The sequence below is a fragment of the Lissotriton helveticus genome, chromosome 1_2, assembly GCF_964261635.1.
Source record: "Lissotriton helveticus chromosome 1_2, aLisHel1.1, whole genome shotgun sequence".
Lineage (NCBI taxonomy): Eukaryota > Metazoa > Chordata > Amphibia > Caudata > Salamandridae > Lissotriton > Lissotriton helveticus.
Window position 1 is genome coordinate 258,370,628 of NC_136058.1, and position 20,316 is coordinate 258,390,943.

The following is a 20,316-nucleotide window of genomic DNA, read 5'->3' on the forward strand; positions in this document are numbered from 1 at the left end:
GGAACAGTAACCAAGAATAAAAGGCCAGAGAAGGGCAAGAAGCGTAGTCAGGCGCACGTAGTGGAGGAGCCGGACGAGGGATCAGCAGGTCCCGTCCACACCCCCCTCCCTATGGTCCGAGGTAGTGCTGGCTCCCGCCCCAATAACAGGGATATCACAGTCCATTGTCCCTCCTGACCCGGTAGGGGCGCTGTTGTCTGAAATCAGGGAGACACTACATACACTAGCCCCGGGTGGGGGCACGCCGGTCCCGCCTCCGCCGCAGCCGGTGGCCGCAGGGCCGGGAGTGCAGGACCCCGTAGAGGGTCTGCTGGCATCAGTGGCTGCCCTGGTAGGACAATTGGCGGCCTCAAATAAAGGGGGAGAACGAGCGAGCGCAGGGGCGACAGCGCCATGGGCCCCACAGCAGGCAATAGATCAGGGGGCGCTGCAGACCATTCAGAAGCAGCTCGCGCAGGTGGCAGAATTGCGCAAAGCGACTCCAAGTGGAACGAGTGGAGCCTTACCCCAGGCAGCCACGCAGGCAGCTGGACCCTTGGGAGGTAAGCTAGGTAACGGGGTCGGGGTGGCCTGCGAAGTTGGGGGATCCCTGGGAGGAGTACAAGGGAACGTGCTGTCGCAATCAGGAATGCTGGCCACACATGTGTCCCCAGAAATACGGGAAAAGATTTGGAAGGGCGCGTACATTGACATCTTTTCCCTGATCAGGCCCAATAGGAGGGATATAGATCTTAGAGAGAGAGAAGGCAAGGAGGGTCCCTTTAAAGAAAGGAGGCCCCGGGTAGAGGAGACTCTGACCAATTGGCTATTCGGTTTCCATGTCTTTGTTTCAGTACTGTTAGAGAAGAGACCGGAGTTAGCTATCCCACTGGTGTTTTATATGAACAAAATTGTAAAGGCACATGCCACTCAAGGGAGCTTAGTATGGTTGAATTATGATAGGGATTTCCGCTGGGCCAAAGAGCAAAACCCAGGCATTGGATGGGACCAGGTAGAGGTGAATGCCTGGTTGGAGAGTACCAGCTGCAGAGAGCAGCCAGCCAGGCAGTCCTTTCGGACATCCCAGGGTGGCCCGGGTGAGAAGAGGGGAGTTTGTTGGACCTTTAATAGTAAAGCGTGCACCTACCCTCCCGGACAATGCAAGTTTAAACATGCATGTTCCTTCTGCGGTCATGCCTCTCATCCCGAGTTCAAGTGCAACAAAAAGGCGAGAGAACGAGGAGGCGGGGCAGCGACAAGGGATGTTAAGCCCCCGCAGGCCTAACCTGCCTACCCCAGTTGACATTGTACGTCTGACTTATTGGCTCGACCGGTACCCTGATAGGGGGGCGGCCTTGGTTTTGTTTGAGGGTTTTTCACTTGGGTTCCGGATTCCTGCGGTAAATGTCCCTCCCGTTAGTCGATGCAACAATCTATTGTCAGCCAGGAGTCAACCGTCAGTAGTAGTTGCTAAGGTAGACAAGGAGTGTTCCCTGGGCCGGGTGGCTGGACCTTTCCCCTCTCCCCCTTTTGAGAACTATGTGTGTTCCCCACTGGGAGTAGTACCAAAAAAGGAGCCTGGGCAGTTCAGGATGATACACAACCTTTCCGCTCCCAGGGGCTCTTCAGTGAATGACTCCATTGACCCGGCACTATGTACAGTGACATACTCTTCCTTTGATGCCGCTATTCAAAAGGTCAGGGAGCTGGGGCGAGGGGCCTTGTTGGCAAAAACAGACATAGAATCAGCCTTTCGCCTGTTGCCGGTGCACCCGGACGACTACCATTTGCTAGGCTTTCAGGTGCAACACCAGTTCTATTACGACAAATGCATGCCTATGGGATGCGCTGTATCGTGTAAATACTTTGAGACCTTCAGCTCCATGCTGCAGTGGGTGTTTTCATACAGGTCAGGGTGCACTGATGTGGTTCACTACTTGGATGATTTCATGGTGATGGGCCCGGCTGGGTCTGGTAAGTGCGCGCAGGCGCTTAACGAACTAGTGAACATGTTCCAGGAATTCGGGGTTCCCCTGGCACCCAGCAAGACGGTAGGCCCTGAGACTTGTATGTCGTTCTTGGGGATAGAAATTGATACTGTAGCTGGGGAGTGCAGATTACCTAGAGACAAGGTGGTGGCATTCTCCCGGGCGATCGAGGCGGCCTTAGCAGGCCCGAAAGTGTCCCTGCACCAGCTCCAAGTCCTGGTGGGGCAGTTGAATTTTGCTCTTCGTATCAGCCCAATGGGGCGACCTTTCTCCAGGTCTATCGCCCGCGCTATGGTGGGTCTAACCCAAAAGCACCACAGGGTACGTTTAAGGGCTAGTGTGAGGGAGGACCTGAGGGTCTGGCGTGGTTTTCTGGCGGACTTCAATGGGCGAGTGGTGTGGCCCGCCCCTCCGGTGACCAGTGCTGAGCTTGGCCTTTTTACAGATTCGGCAGGCAGCATTGGCTTTGGCGCCATCTTGGGTGCCGCTTGGTGCGGGGCGGTCTGGCCTCCGGCCTGGCACGAAAGTGGCCTGACAAAGAACATTGCCTTCTTAGAGCTCTTCCCCATCTGGGTGGCAGTGACCATCTGGGCTGATCATTTCAGGGATAGAGCGGTGACCTTCTGGTCAGATAACATGGCGGTGGTGGAAGTCATCAACAGGCAGGGAGCTACCTGCCCCCACGTGTTGCGCTTGTTAAAATTGTTGGTCCTGGCATACTTGAAACTGAACTTAACCTTCAAGGCGGCACATATACCAGGTATTGATAACCATGCAGCTGATGCTTTGTCTCGTTCCAAGTTGCAGGATTTCCGGAGGTTCCACCCGCAGGCAGAGGAGCGAATGACGATATTCCCTACGTCACTGTGGACAATTGGAGCCCCGCTTTAGCGGGGCTGGTAGGTGCCTCCCTGAGTGAACGCACAAAACAGTCATATCAACAGCAATTTAATGTATACTTGTGTTTCACCAAACAGACAGGTTTTCCTAACGTTTTTTCTCCAGAGGCGGTACATGGTTTCCTTCAAAGGCTAAGGGACCAGGGGAGGGCTGTGGCCTACGCAAGGGCAAATTTGTCGGCAATCGCCTTCTTTGCCAAGGTAGCAGGGGTTCGGGACCCTGGGGCCTCCTTCCTCATCAGAAAGGCCCTGACAGGGTGGGCCAGACTTGAGGGACCAAGGCGGGACTGTCGTAGGCCACTGGATCTCCCTACCTTGTCTGAAATGTTAAGGGTCTTACCGTCTGTGTGCGAGTCTCCGTTCGAGGAGGTTCTGCTGGGAGCAGCTTTCTGCTTAGCCTTTTACGGGGCCTTCCGCCTGAGCGAATTGGTAGGGTCCTCTAGATTTGACCATGAGGGGGGCTTGCAGTTCCGGGACCTGGCTATTTCCCCGGGGGGCTTAGTTGTACTGCTCAGGCGTTCCAAAACAGACCAGGGGGGGAAGGGTGCTCCCGTGCATCTCCGGCCCGCCCCTGGGGTGGCGGCATGCCCGGTAGCCCGGATGCTGGCTTACCTGCCCCTTCGTCCCGTGGGTGGGGGCCCGGCCCTGTTCATACACGAGAATGGCCACTGTTTGTCACAATACCAATTTAAAGCGGTTTTCAGGCTTGCCCTGGGGGTACTAGGTCTGGGGGCTGCCGGGTTTTCATCTCATTCCTTCAGGATAGGCGCTGCTACCTTAGCGGCAGGGGCGGGCCTCTCTCCCGACGCTGTCAAGGGTGTCGGGCGCTGGGCTTCGGGCTGTTACAAAAGATACGTGAGGCCGGATTTGTTATGACCAAACTTGGCCATCTCTTGTTGGTTGATGCTTAACTGTGCCCTCTTTCTCCTTCTGATTAGTATGCCTGAGTCGGTGGTCTGGGTCGTGGGGCACTCGTTCGTGCGCCGGGCAGCGGTACGTGTGCAGCAACGACGGGTGGTGAAGCCAGCAAACTTGGGCGAGGTCGAATTCGTGTGGCATGGCATCGGGGGGATGCGGATCCGACACTTAAGGCGGACGGTGGAGGAACTCAAAGCACGGAGCCGGCACAAGTCTCCAACTTGGATTGTGATACATGTAGGGGGCAACGACATGGTGGACAGGGGGCGCTTGGCGGTCAAGGAGGCCCTCCTGGCGGAATTCGCCTGGCTGGGGCACACGTTCCCGGCAGCCACAATTGTTTGGTCGGGCATGCTCTCACGCAGGACATGGGGACCAGGAGTCCGGGTCAGATCTTTGAACGTTTCAGTGAGAAAACTGAATGATGAACTGGCGAGGTTGTGCTCAGCCAAGGGCCGCTTACGCTACATTCAGCACCGGTTGATCTCGGGAGAAGCAATGTACCACCATGATGGGGTACACCTGTCGGACTTAGGAACGGACACATTCATACGTGAACTTTGGGCATTTATTGCGCACGCAGGTGGGGAGGGTGTCAGACCTGAGGGCCTTGGCCACCCTTGTGGCGGAGTACAGACCTGCGAGCAATAAACAGTGATTGAGGGGAGGCCGCCTGGCGGACTCCATAGGCCTGCTCTGAGGGGGGATATGGTGAGCTCTCCGCGGGGAGGAAGTCACCACCGGCTGGGGAGGCTAGGGCGACAGATTTCGAGCCTCCCGGGCGTCCCAGGGCAGCCGGGTGGTAGAGGGGTGGGCCCTGGTAAGGACGGACAAGGAACGGTGGGCCTACCACTCCAAGGGGCAGGTGCACGGCACCTGGCGTAGGATACCCCGGCGCGAGATGCGAACCAGATGGTGCTCCTCCCTTAGGGCTGGGAGGGAACAGAAAAAGTACATGTGGTGTTTTTGGGAAAATTGATTTATGAATATCAATATGCATTGTGTATGTTTGTCATGTTTATTCAAATGTGGAGAATTAAACATGGCCTTTTTTACCCCACCAAAATCTCCTGATTATTAAAGATTTAAATGTGGGGTACTGCATGTTGGTATCAGGTTGAGGGTGGCGGGGGCAGATCTGGAGGGTACGGGTCCTATGCCAAGCGACGAGCTTCACGAGGCGCGCCCTTAGGACACGTCCCCTCCGGCCCCCGCCCTCAGTGGTAGCAGGGGGGCGGCGGGGCGGCCAATGGCGGACGGCCGCCTCCCCCACTCGACAAGTACCGATCACTTCCGGGTCGCGGGTGACGCACATCCGGTTTGGGCGGGGGGCGGAGACCTCGGGCCTATGTAAGGTCAAAGATCACTGACCGAGGTCTCTGTTCCCGTCGCCACTGCCGGACTGTGTGGACCCCGCTGCTGACCCTCGGACTCCAGGCCCAAGCTTCCTGAAACTCCCACCCACCCGTCCCTGAGTTTAGTGGTTTGAGGGAACGTTGTTGCGGAGTACAGACCTGCGAGCAATAAACAGTGATTGAGGGGAGGCCGCCTGGCGGACTCCATAGGCCTGCTCTGAGGGGGGATATGGTGAGCTCTCCGCGGGGAGGAAGTCACCACCGGCTGGGGAGGCTAGGGCGACAGATTTCGAGCCTCCCGGGCGTCCCAGGGCAGCCGGGTGGTAGAGGGGTGGGCCCTGGTAAGGACGGACAAGGAACGGTGGGCCTACCACTCCAAGGGGCAGGTGCACGGCACCTGGCGTAGGATACCCCGGCGCGAGATGCGAACCAGATGGTGCTCCTCCCTTAGGGCTGGGAGGGAACAGAAAAAGTACATGTGGTGTTTTTTGGAAAATTGATTTATGAATATCAATATGCATTGTGTATGTTTGTCATGTTTATTCAAATGTGGAGAATTAAACATGGCCTTTTTTACCCCACCAAAATCTCCTGATTATTAAAGATTTAAATGTGGGGTACTGCATGTTGGTATCAGGTTGAGGGTGGCGGGGGCAGATCTGGAGGGTACGGGTCCTATGGAATTCTGTAGCTTCTTGCCAACAATCTATGGCTTTCACGCCTAGCCAGAGAGAGGAAATGTGTTGAAGTGGTACTCAGAGGCAAAGGGAGTTGGCACAGAGATGGTGGTGTGCTGCAACTTCCAGCAGTCGGCAACGGAGTGCGATGTAGACCCAGGAGTGCATGATCCATGTCAGATTTTCTAGAGACCACCAAAAAGAGAGAGAGAGAGGGGTCCTACTATACCAAAGGGACAGGACACCAAAATGACTCCAAGTCAGAACAACAACTTCCCTTTGGAAATTGTTGTTCTGACTTGAAGATTTTCTAGAGAGCCACGGTGTAAACGAAGCCCATTTAGATTCATTGTATATCTAGTTATCTTAAGTGGAAATCCAGAAAATATGTCATGGATCTGGGTCTACTTTTGACACCCTCCTCTACGGGATAAGTCAAAGGCCCTTCAAAGGTAATGGCTGTCTTTGACCACCCGGCCGGTGGGCAGCCATGAGGGACCCTTTTCCTTGCCCACAGTGGGGCTGTGTCACTCTGGCCAGGCCACGGCAGATATGGCTGGTTTTAGCTTTTTTGTTATATTTGTTTGCTCTCTTGTAGCTTTTTTTGTTTTGTTTTTTCTCGGTGACTTAGATTTTTTTTATTATCTTGATGCTGGTAATAAACTGGAGCACTCCACTGGGAAACCTCACTTCTTTTACACTCCCCAGAAACAGCTGAGGGGCGGACACAAAGAACGCAGCTGTTTGTGGGTAGCCAAACTTGCAATTAAGTCTGCTTTCGTGTCCAGACCCAGAACATTTGGTGCGAGACAACTCTGACTTCGAGGGCCTCGTGGAGACGGGCTGCCCCCGCATGTTCGCACACTGACAGCTTATGCATCTGCCGCCCACCTGCTCTGGTATCCATTTCGTTGTCCCCGGTGACGTGTTTGAAGCTGGTGCTCCCTCCTCACCAACCAACCAGTCCTCACGCCACGCAGGTCTGCTGCACGTGCAATGGACGTCAGAGGCCCGGGGACCAGGCTTACCTTGATGTGCAGTGCTGTGACCTTATTATGTAAACACGGACTTAGGTTATAAATATGGCTTACGGTTTCATGGTGTTTGAAAAAATTCCGTCTGTATTTATATTTATTTATTTTCTGCTCATCTTTTAGACACGGATCAGTATTTATTTTAACATCCTCTGACAAAATATACTTCTGTTCAGTATAGTTCCGCATGTATTTAACCGATAAATGTGGATTAACACTTAGACGTCAGTTGGGATTTTAGCTGCAAAAGCAGCCATGTTTAATACATGAACGCATTCGTTATAATATTACCATTACGATGGAAATGTGCACATCTGCATCTATTTAAGAAAATTCGCATTTTAAACTCCCCGTGATTTCAATTTGCATAGATAGCTATTGGCATCGCAGTTATGGCCGACAGCCAAGGCAGTGACTCGAAGGAAGAACTTCCTCCTGTATTATTCAGTTTTTAAAAATAAATACAGATAGGTCAAAATATTGTTTCTGTCTGTATTTAAATGAAAGAATCAGAAAAAATTGAAAAGCGGGAGGCTTAGTTATAAATATTGCTCCCTCTTCAACTCTACATTGTAGCGCTGTCAATTAAGTTCTTCGGTGTCGCTCAGCCGATGTAGTCCTACTTCTATGTTTATGTTAAGTCTATTTTTTTCAATCCAGTGAAATGTGCGGCCTTTGTCCTGCCCTGCACCAGGGCACATTCAGTAGCGCCAGGGCACATGTCCCCAAAAAAAAGAAGTGGGGGGACTGACCTGGTTTGGCAGTATGCAAGTGAAATCACAGCGCGCCACATCACGTCGCACAACATCATGGCACATAACATCCAGCCGCGGCCGGTAGTGGGAGTACCGGCCGGGCGGTGACGTGGGGAGGGGCATGGTGGGGGGTAGTAATGTATGGATTACGGACTTTAAAAGGTAAGTAAACATAACAATTAAAACTAATTTCGTTGCACACACTGCATCACCAAATGCAAAGCCTGTTTTTAGTAGTTTTGCACTTGGCACAGCTAATGTAGCTTCCAGATTTCAGCTCTGCACACCCCTATGTAAGACCCAGAGAGAATTTACCAGCACAAATGCAGCACTCAGGGCTCAACGCAGTAAACAGAACCTCTTGTGCATTGCCATTCACAGAGTCAGACCTTCTGTTTCTGAAATATTTGGGGTTAGAACCAGACAGTTGGTGGTCCAGTGTCCCCAAAGGGCTTTTCAAAACAATTTGCCACATTAATTGTCTTTAATTATTTGCATTTTACCATACTTATGAAAGAGTTAAGACTTTGCCCAGCAGACTTATACCTACGGTTTGGCTAGAGTTAGTATATTTGGGATTAATATTTACTTACGGTACTCCTAGAAATCTATGGTAGTAATTAAAACCCCAATATTTACTATCAGGTATAAAAAAAAATGGCAGAAATGGGCATGTACGCATTTTCCCTCCCACAGAAAAACACTGTACCGTGTAGGGAAGTCTTGTAATCCAGAGCCATAAAAAAATTCACCCGGGGTACTCTGGTCACCCCTAGACTAGAGCACAACACAGTGGTAGCACAGGGCTTCAAAGTCACAATCAACCAGAGGTTGCATGACAGAAGCAGGCATAGGTAAATCACACGCGTCTCTACCACGCTGCCCCAACAACGAATGCGTCTGAACAGCGCATTCCTTTACCACCGATTTTGTGGTAATGGCATGATTAGTAAAGAGATATGCGTGGTAAAGATCACACCCCAACCCCGCCTCAGCCCAAGAAAACCCATCCCCAGGTACTAAAAACGACCCAGAATCACACTTGAGCCCTAAAACTGCCCCCAGTCCTGAGCCCTAAAACTCAAAAACTCGCCCTCACTTCCTAAACACTTCCCCAACCCAGTACCTCCGCCCTGAGCCCTAAAACTGCCCCCAGCCCTGAAAACTATCCTGACACACCCCTGCCCGGAGCCCTAAAACTTGGCCCTATGTCCAATACACAATCCAACCCCTATCTCCCCAAGCCCTAAAAACTATCCCACCCCAAAAAACGACCCCCCCAAAACCCGGCCCCAGCCCACTTACCAGACCGCGTCCTCTCCCAATCCTTCCTCTTCCTGTGCCCCCCATCCGTGCATCTAGACCGCGTGCTGCCTGAACCAAGCATATGAGTGGTTAAGTCAAGCGTGGTTTCTCTGGCACGTGTGTCTAAGCCCGCATTGTAAAACCCAACCAGAATTTGTCATCTTGACTCATCCTCAACCTCCCACACAAAACTCACATGACACTACACCTCGGGGAGCTCCACTGGCTCCCGATACACAAACACAGTCAATTCAAACGCCACACAAACACATTCAAAACTATATGGAACTTAGGCCCCACCTACCTACACAGTCGCATCTCCTTTCACCAACCACTGAGACACCTCCACTCCGCAGGGCTCCTGCTCGCACACATCCCATGCACACACAGAACCAGATCAGGAGGATGCACGTTCTCTAACATCGCTACTAAAGGGTGGAGCGGCCTGCCACTCCACCCCAGAGCCTCCACCTCTCTTCCTGAGTTCCACAAGAACTGGCTTTTCAATTAACCAACCTTTCATAGACAGGGCTAGCGCCACACAACCGCTCAGCGCCAGGACACCCTTGCGGGTAATAGTGTGCTTTACATATATACATAACATAAATGCCTGTTGGTGATAACAAGCTGACTTCAGTGCAAGGAAACAGCCTTTTTAAGTAGACTCCAGTACTCGCAGAGAGTGTGCATGCTTCGGAGAAATTTCCAGAGGGGGGGTGAAATAAAAAAAAGTCCAGGGCTGATACTCACCTGGTCTGGTGTTCAGGAGGGACCGATCTTCCAGCAGCCTGTAGGGACCCCCTGGCTGGTACTTCCATTAATCCATGACATCTCCCTGGCAGGCTCATAATAAGGTCTCAGATACCTTGATGTGGCTCGAAGAGCACCCCAACTTCTGTGTTTAGCAGCAGACGTTTGGAAACTCAAGTCAATAGGATGCAAACAGGCAAGCCGGTGAGGAGGCATTCTGGGACAGAGGGTTGTTATCGCCTTAGGAAATATAAAGGGTCCCTGCACTGACCATGGTGGTCCATATATAACATTCTGCAAACATGAAGTACCAAAGTGATGAGCAGGACTGTGTGCGGCTCACGTGCCACCTTGTACAATTAATGAGGGTGATGATGATTTGGTTCCCAATCAAGTGAGCCAGTCATGAGCGAGTGCACAGACTTCACCCAGCTCTGGGGGGAGCTTAGGCCCCTGAGAGGTGGAAGCCTCCTCCTAGGTTCTGTTCCCAGTCTATAACATATGAAGAAGTTCACTGACAGAGGTGTGTGTCCAGGGAAGTAAACTCAGGGTCTGAGCTGTGTGCACACCAGCCGCTCACCCACTGGCTCTCACGTGCAGAATGTGCCTGTGCGGAAGGAGGAGAGGTGCAGCTACGCACACGCACATTGTGTTTTAAAGGCTGGGGTATCAGTTCTACCTATAGTCGGGACCACTGGAATTATGCGGCTGGAGAGAACCAAATTATGTGGCAGGGCTGACTAAATTATGCAGCGCGAACAGGAAAATTATGCAGCAAAAAGAGCCACATTTTGTGATAGTATTACTTCATTAATTTGTCTTTTTTTATACATGGTGGTAACAGTCTAGTTACAGATTTCAAACTGTTACCACCAATTTTTTGCACAAATACAGCAATAAGTAGTTGAAAGATAACCAGTAAACCTTCACAAAGGGCTGGCTTTCCACTACATGTTTGCATGCTTTTAATAACTTTTGATCCATGTGATTTACAATTTGGGGTTAAAATTCCAAGATTGTAGCGCAGATGATGGATTATGTGGCACACGCGTCAAATCCATACTTAAGCTTAAAACGGCACAGCAGCATCATTCCCGTGGCCCTGCCTCCAGCGAGGGTGCTGAACATCTGCATCATCAGCATCAGGCATAATGAGGTCAAAGGGATCCATCGCTCCTCGTCAACAGATGGCCGAGCCTGACAGACATCAGTCATCCAGTGCTGGGGGAGGTGAGGCCTTCCACCAAAGTGCCTCTTCTGCTGCAACCCTGCGCCCTTCGCTTCAGGCCTTAGCCAGGCAGCTCCCTCTGGCTCTGGTGGTGCTGAGCTTGCCTGGGGCTCCAGGTCAGAGGGAGAAGCCATGCAAATCAGCACTGGGTTTGCACGAGGGCCCTGTGATGATGTGGCCATAGATTGTATTATGTGGCATCTGTGACTATAAGGTAAACCAACATTTGCATGTGTTTGCCATTCTGTAACCACATCGATGTGTCATTCCCGAGTGGCCATCCCTGGCAATATGGCGGCCACGTCTGCCATAGTCTGACCAGTCCTATCACCTGGGGAGCCTCCCCAGCACGTGCTACGCATCCCAGGTGTGTGTTGTCCATCCCGGATATATAGTGGTCCTTCAATGGGGATGAGGGGCATTATTGGCAGTGTCTGTCCACGTGGGACTTGGTGGAAATGACAAACACATATTCGGTGTTCTAAAAAATAGAAAGGAAAGATCTGAATGCTACGTTATGACATTTCCCAAGAATGACATGCTAATGTTTAATGGAAAATATGTAAATTTCCTTAAAACGAGAAGCTGCTGTTTCAGGAAGAGGGAGTTATAATAAAATGACAAGCTGACAACAACTCGAAAATCATGCTTACTTCGGGGTGCTTCTTGCTGTAGTGGTGGCAACCTTTCCCTGGGGTCATCAACTATGAGAGGCCTCAGCCTTAGGTCTTAAATAGCAGCGGCATATACATATACCTCACGTTAGACCAACCTCAGAGGACATCATAAATGAGAAGGGCACTGGGGGGGTGGGGGTTCAATAAATTCAGAGTTACCCAAATGGGGTGACAGGTGTGCATGAGGAACCAAGGGGATACGTATGAGGTATGAAGGGCAGAATAGAAGAAGGTGTGATCACCCAAGAAATCATTGGAAAGGCCTCTTGAATGTACCCTGTTCATTTCTGCAGATCACATCTCCAGAAAACTAAATATTGAAGACAATCACGGTCTATATCAGAAATCCTACAGACAAACATGTAAAATATATTCTGAAAAGGAGAAGATAGGGACAAACCACCAACTAGGAACAGCTACCACCGACTTGCCCAATGGCACCCCTGAAACTGTCCTTGCTAATCATAGTCACAAGGGTCCCAAAGAAAGCAACCGGAACAGGAAGTAGGTGCTTGAAAGAGCAGTTTATTTTCTGTAGTTTCCACAGCATACCTTGCCCAGACCCCAGCAGCAAGCAGGAAGCTATTGTGGGGCTAAGGGTCATTGGGGATCAAAGAGTACACGAGGTCAGCTGTAACCAGTGACATATACAAGTTTAAATAAAAGCAATAGACATTAGTGTTGAAGCAGGGCTTTCAAGACAGAGATGTTTGTCACTGAAATTGGATTTTAAAGGTTAGTGCAAGAAGGCACATTCCACAGCTGTATAACTTACAGCCAGCACAGCTGGACGTCTCTCAGGTTGATGGGGAAGTACAGCATAATTGGTGGAACTAGAAACTGTTAAGGGGAAGCTTGACCCAGTCCAGGACAATTTTTAAAATGTAGACCCATTTGTACTTATTTGTTAATAATGACAATTTATTTTTATGTAGCAATTCATTTATTTATTTATTTATTTTACAGATTTGTAACCGTCCCAGCGCTAGTGACATGAAACCAGATGCAAAGGGAGCATTACGGGAACAGCCATGTCTTGAGTGCCCTGCGGAATGAGAAAAGGTTAGGCTGGGCTCTGATGCCTGGGGGCAACGCGTTCCACAGTTTGAAAGCATTGTATGCAAATTCATACCATGCCTATGCCATTTCTAAGCACCGTAAAGCACAGTTGTTACTATTACCAGTTTATAGGCCTCCATTTTCTCTGAAGCTATATAGAACTCCTCGATGGAAAATACCTACCAGACCAGACATTTTGAAAAAGGGTATAATCTCTCTCTCTTGCCTCACTTATTATTTGTATCTGCAGCTATTACATTGTCACCAGTGCTTTAAATGGAAACATAGAAGTGCAGATACTCACTATTTCAAGTATGTTATTATTGCAGAGAAGTGCGGGTACTTTCTTGCAGCAGTGCTGAGAAGTGCAGACCCTCTCCCTTTCGCATTAAAGAAGTGCAGGTACTCAGTACCGGACAGTACCTGCCCATTTCAAGCACTGATTGTCGCCCATCAGCAAGAGGGGGTGGTCTTTCACAAATGAGGAGCTGACATCCAGTGGCATTCCCACTTGAATGAGAACAGTCAGGAAGACGGGGGCTCCTTGACTGACCATGACGTAGGCACAAGGCCACGGATGAAGTCACCTGGCCAGCCCCGGATGCTTGATGATCTCTGGAGTGAAAAGCACTCTGGACAAACTGATGCCTTAATGCTTTGGTGTGGGGGATGGGAACAGGACTCCCAACCAGGGGTTAATTTGTAAAAAAATAAATAAGTGCTGGCGCTAATGTAAGGAGGCAGCTTGCACAAGCCCATTTTTCCTGTATGCGCCGCCTAAAACAGAACCAACCACTAACCGTGAAAGTGGGGAGAGGATGTGGCATAATGGCCAGAGCTGCTACCTTCGGAGCTGGGGAAACAGGTTCAGGTCTCGGCGTGCTACACATCCTGTGATTCTAGGCAAATCACTTCTCTAAGTGCCCACCATAAATGAATGTCTCCTTAACTGGTGCTCATGAAAAGCGCCGGTGTTGATGATTAAGTGCCGGAAACCACAGGCTCAAATTAAGCACTGCTCCCAACAGAATAAATATATATATTAACCGCAATGCATCTGAATTAGACCGTTGCTGCAGCCAAGTTGTTTGAAAAGGACAAGTGTATGCATGAATGTATGTACATATATATAGATATAAATGTATGTATATATATTTAAAAAATCACAACACTAAGGTGGGCTTTTACTTTAAAAAAACTATAACTCTTCACTTCATGTGAACCTATATATTATATTTTTAAAAACCCTGCCTGCATTTAATCGGAAATTGTTTCCCAGTTGTGGCGGTCTTTGCTTAAGTAAGCATGCACTTACGCTCCTAGAGAGTGCAGTAAATAACAATTTTCATTTTAGCTATTGCATCACTGGAAAGAATGTTAGAAACAGGAATATTATGCATGTACTTGCGCACACGTTTGTGTTTCACTGCACTCAGCGTGTGCCAACTACATCACACTTGTGAGTCCCAAACAGGGCGCATAGTGTCTGTGATTGTTGAACACATTTGAGAACTGGTTGACTTGGGCTGTCAAAGTCGAGTTTAAAAGAGCCCTGGCCTCAGACTGTGGCATTACTGAGAACTTTACTTAAAATCCTTGAAGCTAAAAAGTGGGTGGCCCTAGTTCAAAATCTGCATAAAACAGCCTCTGTGTAATCTAAAAAGGAGACGGGTGAGAAAAATATTTGCCTTGGTAGTAACGTGAGTGTATCATTTTATACCTGATATTACAGCGGAGGACCTTGTTCTGTACCCTTACTACGGAGCAGCCAATTGGTCACACGTCCGGTGTGACACCGTCTGCCACTCCTGATGTTTTAGCCAACATTTCACAAGCTGAGATCTAAGCGCCCCTTCTTAAGTTATAATTATAAACAAAGAAATTGCATGTCCCAGAATGCAATGTGTTGTTGGCTGGCGCATAGCACGCGACACGAGTGTCACTTGGCAGACACACCTTCTGCAGCTGTTTCACCATTTAAAAGACATTTATGGGGCAGTTATAGCTGTAGTTTTTTTAATGGAAATCTACATAAGCTTAGGCGCAGAGACTCCAGAACTCCAATCTTTCTGCCCAGGCAGCTGGGCTGGAAAGGCCGAGGGGCAGGTGTACACTGCATAGACATATGGACAGGCGAGTGTGTTGCACACTCGCGGTCTCACACTCACCAGCTCCAGCTTAAGCGCCTTGATCTTCTCGCCCAGCCCCTGGCTCCCCGGCAGCGGGGCCCCCCGGGCTCTGCTCTCCGCTGGCCCCGCGGGGCTGTCCCCCAGCAGCTGCGCGGGGTCCTCGCGCAGCCACCGTAGCAGCCCCTCGGGGGTCTTCCTCCCCACCTTACTCTCCAGTGACTCCAGGTCCGGCAGGGTCTCACTCCAGACCCCTTCCATGGTGCGCCCCAGGCTGGGACGGGCCGAACCGCTCAGATCACTATCCAGGAAAATAAACGAGAAGTATTTATATAGCGCTCCTCGAGGGCACTCGCAGCTTCAGGGCGCTCCCAAGCGCATCGGATGCAGGAACCAACGAAGCAGTGTTTCCAGGATCACACAGCGCAGCTAAACGCAGGAGCCGGGATCAGACCTCGGGTCTCAATAATCCACAGACCGCTGGCACTGGGGTGGGTGCAGGAACCAACGAAGCAGTGTTTCCAGGATCACACAGCGCAGCTAAACGCAGGAGCCGGGATCAGACCTCGGGTCTCAATAATCCACAGACCGCTGGCACCGGGGTGGGTGCATGGCAGGGCACTTTCTCGGGTGGACCGGCACATCTCCTCCTCAGAGGGGGTCTGCACTCCTTGAAGATCGCGCTGAGAGGGCTCCGACCTCCTGCACATACACCACAAGAAACGCAGCGCATGCAGAAAACACGGGCAGAAAAAAATCCAGCGATGGGCTTAAATCGGAAATATTCCAGCGCTTCCCTGCAGTGAGAGGGTTAACCCGGCAGATATTACCCGCAGGAGCCTCGGTGTCCAGCTCCCAGCTGCTGGGTCAGCAGGTCTGGGCGCTTAGCCACAGCTGCCCTGTAAACCGCAGCCTGGTGCCTTCCAGTGCAGACCCGTGCGCTGCAGCCGGGGCTTCTCCCGGGGAGGGAGCCTCGACCTTTCCTCCTTGAAGTCAGCTGAGCGAGCCTGCAGTGGTCCCGGGTCTGGAGCCCCGTCCGCCTCTGCAGTCCAAGGCACCGGCTGGGTGGCGCCCCTCTCTCTGCCCCCTTCATGCAGGGGTGCGCTCCGGGGCGGTAATCCTGTTGTGTGTGTGTGTTTGCCTTCTGTTTGTTTGCAGCCGGGGTCTGAGCTGTGTGATCTGCTGCCCGTCCCTCCTCCTCCTCTTCAGATCTGGGTCCACCTGCATGAATGAAAACACTGCAGAGAAACACATTGCTGTGACCCGCTCTTACCGTACTCTCCCTACTCCAAGGGACGCCGATGCGCCCTTACCTCACAGTCTCTAGTAGAAGCGCATACAAAATGCATACGTGTCCTCTAAAAACGAAATATGCCCAAGCCACAACAAACATACATTCGCTGTAGGTTTAATACTATTTCTCCCAAAAATCTAAGGATATTCCTGGAGAACTGTGACGGCCACAGAGTACCGGCGGCACTCCCATGGCTAAACGCTAAGGAATGAGTTGCCACTGTTCGAGGTGCATGTTTACACATGTAGAAATACTTACAAATTTACATTTGCAATTTAAAAGTGTTTATTTTTCTTACAATACAGGTGAACGTGTTTGCCATTGGAGATTCCCCTCCCACTATACTCCCATCAAGTTTGGGAATCTTCCCGCCCTATTACAGATTTGGATAGTCGTAATCCTAACATGCATGGGGTCAGAGATTAATTTCCTCGAGAGGAGTTAATCTCTGACCATATCTAAGGTTAGGACTGTGCCTTGAAAACGTCTGCAAGTAGCCACTTACTCACATATTAGTTGTCAAGATATTTTCGTCATACAATGGCAACTCCTAGCCTCTCTGAGATTTGTTTTACATTTAAAAAGTTCCCTACATTTCTATATTCATGGAAATTTACATGCAGTTCCACTTGCAATTACAAATCCATGTTTTGTAAATACCAAATATTAATTTACACTTGTAAATTAGGTCATTTGCATCTCTAAATTCAATGTATGTCCTCATATGCAATTGTAAATTCAACAAAACTTTTTTCTTCCTTTTTTGCTGAATCCCATTTTTGCTGGCTATAGAAGTCTGTGTGCTTTACCCCTGGTAACCAGACGGTGAAGTAGTTGAACTCCTCCTTTCATTATGATGAAATTGATATACACCTAATTGGCCTATTTAACTTACCTATAGTTTACTAGTATATGGTATCAAGGTGTAACCAGGGCCTGTAACTTAAACGCCACAAGTGGACTGCAGTGGTTCCATCCACTATAGTAAAAATGTAAACCTCATGGCAGGTCTGCCACCAGCACCCAGGCTGTGCATGCTTTAAAGGCAAATTTGACCTGTCAAAATAATCTCTACTAACAGGCCCAAGACCCTCCTTTTAACTATTTATGTCACCCCAAAATAAACCTTACTGTGCGTGATATTTAAAAGTAAGATGTGCAAAGGTTAATGTTAAATATATTCTTATATTGACTAGCATATCAAAGCCATTTCCATAATAGCAAGGTTGGCTGTTGCATAGAAAAGCACTGGGATACAATATTATGACTAGGAAAGACCTACCATTTTGATTTTAGGAATTTTTGAAATATTTATACAATCCCATTCACTGGGGAAGTCAGATTTATAATACATCTTTTGGAAACATGAGTTTTAAAAAGTCACCTTTTCCATGCCTTAAGTCCCTGGAAGTGAAATCTGCATTTTTCCCTCTCCTTTTTGCAGGCAGTAATGAGCATTTCAATGGCCATGAATGAGGTGTGAACTTGCTCACAGGACAGGGACAAAAGCCATGGGTGTGGAGAGGTGTTGTTGTGCCCTTATCAGGATGGGCTGTGGGCTGGGCCCAAGAACTTAATAACTTCAATGAGTCCTAGCACATCTAGATAACACCCAGGCAGGCACCTTTCTATTGTCCCTGCAGCCAAACTGGCTTCCATCACAGTGGGCATCTTATTGACATCATTGTGTCAGATCCTGCTGAAGTGTCAAAACAATTTGTGTACACTCACTGTCTTGGTGCTGAAATGTCAGCTTTGTCCTGCCAGATGTTCCTGAGTTTCTTGGGGTTACAGGGGCTGCCTAAAACTGGAATTTATTGCAGGTGTGGGAAGACACTAGTATTACCATAGTATACACCCCCCCACACGCACACACACTCAGCCATCAGAGTCCAAGTTTAGTGTGACAAAATACTTCAGCCATTTTTCAAATGCCCAAAGTGCCCAAAGTGGGCTGTGTTAGCCTCAGGATTCTTACCCCATTGGTTAGGGCATCCCGAGGGGTCATTCCCACCCACAAGCTTGTGTTAGACATACATGTGGTATCCATGGCAAACACTGCAGAACACTCCTGGACCCGTGGAAGATCAGAAAAGGACCAAACCAGCTGCCTGAGACCTGAGAAGTGGCATAAAGGAGTGGACCTGCTCTTGTATCTAGGGCATAGAAGTGGACTACATCGGTCATAAGGCTGATTACCTATTCCAGCAATAAGGATACAACAACCTACATAAGGCCTTTTCTGTAACTGTCCAGCTGGTCAGTGGCAACTGGACGTGTACTGGACTCTGGCTGCCACACTGTGAGTCTCTAAGTGCCTCCTAGACGTCTTGGGGTGCTTTAGAAGTGTACTCATGTGATGGATTGGGATTTAAAGGACTAAAGTTAGAAGGTAAAATCTTTGATAAGGATGAACCTAGTTGGTGTATTCGAACCGCACTCCACAGCGATCAGCGTCAAATCACGCCTAGGTTTCGGGATACTATGACCATCGACTATCATTCCGATATGCCAGAGGACGGACGGACAAACTACGAAGTGATATTGCCATAACAGATGGAACGTGTGATTTAGTCACAGCGGCTCTACATTAAGAAACATTGGATTAAGCCTAGTTATTTCGACTCTTCATCTTCAAGAAATTGTCCCCCTTTCTGAGCCTGGAGCTTGCGGGCCTGTCCTCTTCACCATATTTCTAGGTGGGTTTAGGTAATCATTATCTCTTCATCTTCAGGAACTTTTGTCCCTCTCTGTCACTGGAACCTCCGGGCCTGTCCTCTCCACCACAGTTCTAGGTGGATTTAGGGTCCCCCACCCCCCGGCCCTGATGAAGACCCACCTGTAAGAAGCAGAACTTTCCTACAACAATCTTGGGTCGATACGTCAACAATCTTTTGTGTTTTGTACGGAATGTTTTCAACGTGTTCTCTTTGTTTGTCATTCGATATTTATAAATAATTTAGCCTTGGTTAAGGCTGGACAGGCTTTTATGTTGTTGAATGCACACATTATCCACTGCCCTCCTTCCATCATTCACTTTCATTTTTGCTCCTTGATGCACCCAATCCTTCTTCGACCCCACCTCTGGGTTGCCTACACACTAAATTGTTTTGAGCAATGTATTGCGCTCAGAACATGATGCATCATATGTTCAGTATGATTAAAAATACTCTGAATCTGAATATGCTTAAATACTGTCTGTTATTAATTTATCAGGTGATGCTGATATTGATACAATTGTTGTGCTTCCACTGGGCCCATCCTCTTTATTATTGCACCTTTCACCCAGGTCCCAGTGACTGTTGGGTTTACCCCATTATTGTATAACCTCGACTATCATCTGCACTTTGTGCTTCTTGGCATTAGATCTATGTAAAACTTTAAAAAAATCATATCTCTGGTTCCTCTTATTAGATTTTTGTAATGTTACTCTATTTTTCTAAATTCTTTTGGGATTTTTATTGTTTTGCATTTTGACTTGATTACTTTTTTAGAACTGCATAAGTACTTTACACATTGCCTCTAAGTTAAACATGTCTGCTCTGAGCCATAGCTACCAGGGCGTGTTCTCAGCTTTATTTAATGACTTTAGTTGTTCACCCTGACCAGGAATGTGATTAATACTTGTGGTGGATACTTATCCCCTCAACTAATAACCCAATTTCTCATAATTTTGTTACACGAAAACACTGATGTGGAAAGCTCCTAAAACCGTATGCCACTTGATGTTAGACAAGCGCACTGATATCAAGTACAGCTTCAACTGAGGCAAAGCATTAAAGACGATGCTGCATGCAATCTTCAAAGCAATCATGCTCTCATATTATCTCCCCTTTTGGCTTACTTACCTGTCGCATTTAGATACAAAATGTTGATAAAGAGAAAGGATAAACCTCACGCAATTGATTTGAATAGCAATTCTCATGGGGCAGTATAGTGAAAACAAGGGTTTAAATGGCTCTTGGGCTTCTACTTAGCAATGTCCAAAATGAAGGGACTGCCCCCAGACATGGCTTCTCTCTGCCCCTTCAAGGTCGCTGATATCTTCACCATTAATTTGAAGTGGGTGAGGATTAATACCCAAAAGTTTATGTCCAAAGCCCTTCGTCCACCCAATGCTGGCTTCTGGCTACTGTCAGCACTAGTGCTTATGATAGTCTGCCACATGGTGGTGCGGTCTACCCATTTTAGGTATGAGTGTAACAACAGCTGTTTATTAATTCAATATACATTAATGTTAACTAATACTTGCACCCCAGCCATTCTTATAGC

At 49.0% G+C, this 20,316-nt stretch overlaps 1 protein-coding gene across 2 annotated transcripts in view; it reads right to left on the bottom strand.

The window, feature by feature from the left end:
• The window catches only part of LURAP1 (leucine rich adaptor protein 1), a 135,399-nt gene extending 119,441 nt beyond the window's left edge, over nt 1-15,958 (bottom strand). The window contains exons 1-2 of one of the 2 annotated variants that reach the window (XM_078671699.1): nt 15,316-15,958; nt 14,793-15,204 (exon numbers count right to left, since the gene is read on the bottom strand). In XM_078671699.1, coding sequence (XP_078527825.1) covers nt 14,793-15,011 — 219 coding nt within the window. In that variant the 5' untranslated portion in view covers nt 15,012-15,204; nt 15,316-15,958. Of the gene's footprint in view, nt 1-14,792; nt 15,245-15,315 lie in introns of those variants that run through there. The other variant, XM_078671700.1, reaches the window with a different exon arrangement.
• Nucleotides 15,959-20,316: the final 4,358 nt, after the last annotated feature.